Source organism: Montipora capricornis, unplaced genomic scaffold, assembly GCF_036669925.1.
Source record: "Montipora capricornis isolate CH-2021 unplaced genomic scaffold, ASM3666992v2 scaffold_502, whole genome shotgun sequence".
Lineage (NCBI taxonomy): Eukaryota > Metazoa > Cnidaria > Anthozoa > Scleractinia > Acroporidae > Montipora > Montipora capricornis.
In genome coordinates this window covers 277501-283382 of record NW_027180242.1, presented here as the reverse complement: position 1 = coordinate 283382, position 5882 = coordinate 277501, and the positions used below count along the sequence as shown (strand labels likewise).

The 5882-nt window shown below is 41.4% G+C and overlaps 1 protein-coding gene across 1 annotated transcript; it reads left to right on the top strand.

Moving 5' to 3' along the window:
• Positions 1 to 1059: 1059 nt before the first annotated feature.
• LOC138036797 (uncharacterized) lies at positions 1060 to 2396 on the top strand. Its single transcript, XM_068882878.1, has 2 exons — positions 1060 to 1148; positions 1409 to 2396. The coding sequence occupies exon 2, from the start codon at positions 1412 to 1414 to the stop codon at positions 2138 to 2140; it is 729 nt and encodes a 242-aa protein (XP_068738979.1). The 5' UTR covers positions 1060 to 1148; positions 1409 to 1411; the 3' UTR covers positions 2141 to 2396.
• The last annotated feature ends 3486 nt before the right edge of the window (positions 2397 to 5882 follow it).

Sequence of the window (5882 nt, the reverse complement as noted above, 5' to 3'; positions counted from 1 at the left end):
CCAGAGATATCAACAAGATAAAGCCTGTACGACTCCACGTTTTCGCGGATGCCAGCAACATTGCGTGTTCAGCGGTGGCCATTTCTGTAGTGGAGGTTTTGTGAAGGGGCTACTAACGTCAAAAGTCAAGGATTTCAAAACGTTACACATCGATTTCAAGGCTAGAACTGGTGGGTGGCCAAATGGTCGCAAACATGGCGAAAATTTTGCTGACAGCGCTGAAGCGGTGGCCTATTACTTCAGTGAACGTGTGGATGGACAGCATGGTGGCGCTCTTCTGGATCTGCAACCCTGGAAGAGCATGGAAAACATTCGTATCCAATCGAGTAAGGAAAATTGCTGAGATCACCCAAGAGACGGGAATCGAGTGGAGATATTGCCCAACTGACAGGAACTTGGCAGATTTGGGAAGCCGTGGCGCCTCACTAGAGACGATACAGAGAGGACAGTGGTTTGAGGGGCCGGAGTGGTTGCTGAAGGAGGCAGAGTGGACAAAACAACCGGAATTAGAAACCCCTCAAAGCGTTAGCGATGAACACAGGCCAGAAAGGGAAGAAACGCTTTATTCAGCCAAGAAGGAGCCTGATGAGTGGGACGCACTGCTTGCTAGAAGCAAACTCTGGAGAACCTTCCGAGTGACTGCGTGGGCACTACGGTTCAAACATAACTCACCCACCAAGAAACACAAAACATAGAAGAGAACGGGGCTGTTAACGACCGAGGAGTTGAGTTACGCAAGAGACCAATGGATAAGGAAGGAGCAGGCAGGAGTGGAACCAGATATCGAGAGCCCCAGCTGGAAGTTAGTAACAGAAGGAAACACTGGTATTTTCAAGTGCAAGGGGAGGATCCCTGGTTACCAGCCGACGTACATTGAGGGGGAAGTATTTGCAGACAAGCTCATACGTCATATCCACGAAGACATAAAGCACCTAGGAGTCGTGAGCACGATGGCCGCAGTGAGAGAGGAGTGGTGGATACCTCAACTGAGATCAAAGGTGAAGAAGATAATCAATAACTGCTACTTGTGCATGGTGTTTAGCACACGACTATACGGACCAACAGAAACAGCTGCACTACCACCATTCCGGACAGAATGTGGAAGACCATTTGAGACCACAGGGATCGACTTCGCAGGACCCCTCACAGTTACAAGATTTCCAAGAAAGAGCAGGACAAGTGTCACATCTTGAAATTCACATGTGCAACATCACGAGCAGTGCACTTAGAGATGACTAAGTCACAAGCAGCAGAGGAATTCCAAAGAAAGCTCAACGGTTTCATCACACGCCTTACCAGACCAAAACGCATCGTGTCGGACAACGCAGCCGTCTTCAAAACCACAGCCACCTGGATCAGGAAGATATGCAAGAGTGAAGCGCTGCAAGACTTTTTAGCGCAACAGCAGATAATGTGGCAGTTCAACTTATCAAGATCGCCGTGGTGGGGAGGATTATACGAAAGGCTAATCAAAGAGGTGAAGAGAACTTTGTACAAGACAATAGGGAGAACACACCTAGAGTACGCGCAAGTTGAAGCTGTAGTGATGGATATCGAACGACACCTCAACAACCGTCCCCTGACGTATATGGAAAGCGAAGCAGGAGAGGAACAAGTGCTGACGCCCAACGCAATCATGTGGGGACAAGAGGCGTATACCATAGAAGACATAGAGTTGGACGGAGATGAAGTCACCAAGTTACATGCGCGATTGAATGAGAAAAGGCAACATGTGTGGCAGAGGTGGAAGAAGGAGTATGTCCACGGCCTCATGGAAAGTCACCGAATCAAGAGAGGCGAGTGTGATTACCCAGAAATCAGAGAGATCGTACTTATCATCGGTGATGAGAAGAACAGAGGAGAATGGAAGAAAGGTCGTGTCCTTAGACACATCAGAGGCAGAGACAGAGTCGTAAGAGGAGTTGGTTTACTGCACAAGGGAAATCAAATCCAGCGGCCACTCCAGTTGATATGCCCCCTCGAAATACGAAGCCTACATGAAGAGAACAAGGAGGAGTTAGCAGAGACGAGAGTACAGGGCAGAACCATTGAGAGAAGAAGGGCAGCAGTAGACGCAGGAGCTAAAATCAGATTGATTGCTGCGGATGATTCAACTTTGATTAGTCTCACCTTTAACTGACATTGATCGTGATTAAGTGAAAATTTAATGACACTCAATTTTCAGGGGAGAGTACCGGAACTATCGTGACTGCCTAGCGTTACAACCGGATGTCACATTTAGTATTCAGATGATTGACAAGTGAAATAGGAGACAGAGAAGTATTGTGAAATAGGAAGGTTTTTGAGGAGACACAACGCAAACAACACGAGGATCGTGAGACCAGTTATTTTGTAATTTTTGTTTCATTTTCGTTATTAAACCCGGGAATTGTCTGTACATCGTGAGTGCTTTTGTGTGCCGTACAACTTCGGGACAGGATGATGATGAAGAGGTGGAGGAGGAAGACAAGGGAGATTTACAGGATACCTTTTATCCTTATCAAGGGGTTGTGAAAACACTGCATTTGGCAGAATTTACTTAGCTGTAAAACGTAAGCGGTGCAAAATATGCTACGAGACATTTTATGAAAAAAGGCTCCTTTGCATGTAATAGTGGACACGAGATCAGATCTTTTACAGTGTTATGTTACAGAGTTGTTTGAGTTACACTCCAATACGGATAGTAAAAGTAATGTTGGGAAAAATATGTAGACACAAACAATTATTACATTCATTATGTGAGCCAGCATTATGTGATTCAAAAATCATATTTGCAATTTCCAGCGATTTGAAAGCAATTTGAAAGCGCAGTTAAAGTGTGGTTTTCTGTTTGACAAATTGTCCAAAATTTGCTCCGAGGCCAAGCAACGGTGCAGACTTAAAATGAATCCAATTGGCACCAAACTTAACACAAAATAAGGACAACCATTCTCTTCCTTTACTATCTAGATACTTTTTATGGACATGTTAAAATTGTGATTTTCAAAGCTCCTTAAAGAACATCCTCAAAGTACGCATAACATGCCGGCGGAAAATGGGTGATACTTAACGCGATAAAAATGTACATGGTATGTAATTCTTTTGACTTCGTGACTTTTATGCTTCATATTCTTCAACTATTTCTATTATTAGTTTTCTGCGTAAAGGTTTGTGCTCGAACTCGGAACTCTTCCCTCCGAAAATAGCAAAATGTTTGTAACCAGAGCGAGCTAATTCTTCATATAAAATCGTTAAACTGACTAATTTTCGGCTTGTAGCTTGGCAGGCTTTAAAAAATGCGAAGTAATCCTTTAGAAGTATTAAAAGTTACTGAAAATCGTATTTGAGGACTAAACAAATTTGAATAAATACTGGTTTATGCAAGTGACTTTTGTATCACGATTTCAAAACTGAACTTAATACAGCATTAAATATGTTAAGTTTTTTTACCAAAAGACATCGTGATTCACACAATAATTTAATATTTTAGGTACAAGAAATGTACTCCAATGCAATGCGAAATGTATCGAAAATTATTTTTGTAATTTTTTAGACTAGTGTTTCTTTTTTCGTTTTTCTTTTTTTTTTTTTACGCACACAGTATCAGTTTCACTGAAAAGCATGAACGACGTGGCCGACGGTTTCACTTTAAGAGACACGCTTTTAAAAGGTAGTAGCAAAAATAAGACAGAATTTTAAAACAAATCAGTATACATATGTTAAAAAAATAGGAACGCATTGCGTACGTGTGGTAGTCTACATCTACATCAAGTTGTCTTTGAGTAATATGTAGCCGTAATAGTACACGATATTGTTTTAGTATCGTAAATCATTATAGTGCCGTGGTAGATGTCTTAGAAAAATAGTCCCTGAGAAAACAAGTGGAAATACTAAACCCAGAAAGATTGAAGAAAATAAAAAGGAGTCGAGAAACATTGGCTTCGAGACTGAATGTTGATCATTCTCAAGTTCCCTTAGTTTAATACAACTTCTTTTTCACAACAAGGTTAAACGTGCACTCTGCGCTTAAGGCAATATTTCACTAAAGTTAAGAATAGGATAGAACTTTAATAGGATCATCGTCGAAAGGTTTTTCAGACACTATTTACAATTACTTGAATACGTTAAAATACTAAACTAATGAATAAAAGAATTCGTGGTAACATTATAAAAAAGGCCCGCTCTGTAAGTTGCCCTTTTATAGCTTGCTTGAAAGATTTCAAGGAAACACATTGCTTTATGTCATTATCTAAGTTGTTTCAAATACTAGTTCCTCTATATGCGAATGTGCGTTGGCCAGTAGCAGTCTTATACAAAGGTATATGTAATAAATCACGATTGCGGGTGTGGCAGGCATGGATACTAGAGCGTTTAGTGAATTTATCTTCCATATTTAGGTGCGAAACCATTAAAAAACATTACGCCAAAAATTTTTGTGGTTGTCTTTTTTTCCAGATTTCTTCCTCTTAGCAAACTAGTGAGATCACAAGCAAAGTGCACGGCTTTCACACAACAAAAGGAAAAATGATAATAATAATAATAATAACAACTTCATTTACAGTGCGACCTAGCTAAATACGTATTTTTTAAAAACTGTCCGCCAATCAGGTTGTGTGAATTGGATTGACAGTCACACCTCCTTGCAAAGTTCGCACAGTTGTAAGAGTCACCAGTTGTGCATCAAAGTGGCCTACTAATTCTTTTGTATGGTCTGAAAGCAACTTAGCGATCTACCCTGTGTCCATGATTAAAATTTAGTTTCATGGAAGATCCCGGCCCGTAATCAAAACCTAAAGGACTCTTTATTTTAAGGAAACTTATTGAGCGTTTTGTGTCGAGCCCACGTGAGAAAAAGATATTTAACTTTGGGTTGACTCTGGCACGCCCCGTCACTAATCTGAAGTGATTGTGGAACCCTAGAAGTTCTAGCGTGGACGTCAATTTCGCCTTACTTCGCGTAATCACCCCTCAACTCGCCGAACTACAGGATTTATCTGCCTCGATTTGCAAGTGTATTCAATTCTTTTGAAACTATAAGCTAAAAACAAATCAACGCAAAGGTTGACGGGAACATTAAGAAATTGAATTTAGCGGCACAAGAAAACATCATAGAACTAGCAGAAGGGTTAGTTATGGTGATCGCCTTAAGGAAGACCCACATTGAAAGTTAGGTGGCTTAGAAAGTTCTGCCTTCGCTTAACCGACCCATGACACTAAACTCAACTGTTTTACCAACAGAACTCGCGGTTTGGCTGGGACTGATTGGCTTCTTTTACCAGAGAATCTGTACCCGGATCATCCTCCAGAAATTTGTTACGAGACAGATTTTGTAGGCACAGCTTCAGTGTTTTAACTTCTTTATTCTGGCGTGATACTTGAGCACTCTGCCGTTGCCGGCAGCCAACTATGTCATCAAACTACTAAAAACTGCTCTTGCTGCGCTGTGATTGGTTAATCAATACATTTCCTTCGAAGAACAAAGGTGACAGCCTGGGCGTATGATTACGTGCCGCAGGCATTGCACGTGAACTAGTCGAATAAGTGAGTGTCACAAAAAGTTACAAGGTTAACTCTCCTGAGTAAAGCACTTTCGCGAGTAAGCTTTGGGTGCCAAATAGACAGCTATACCTGATCAAAGGGCTTGAAAAGTTACACCAACGTGCTTCTAAAACCCTCAGCATCCGAGCAGGCGGAAAAAGCTTGTGGTAAATACTTTGCTAGACATTTCAACCTTCAATCGATACTTTACACTAACCCGTGCCGGCTAACCGCGGGAAAGCTAACGCTACAGATAACTACGCTAAGATAATTAATATGGTCGTTCTTACAAACTTATCAAAGATAGCTGCTAAAACGATCCTCGTGTTTCCAAACAGCATCAGCGGAAATCTGACTTTTTCCTA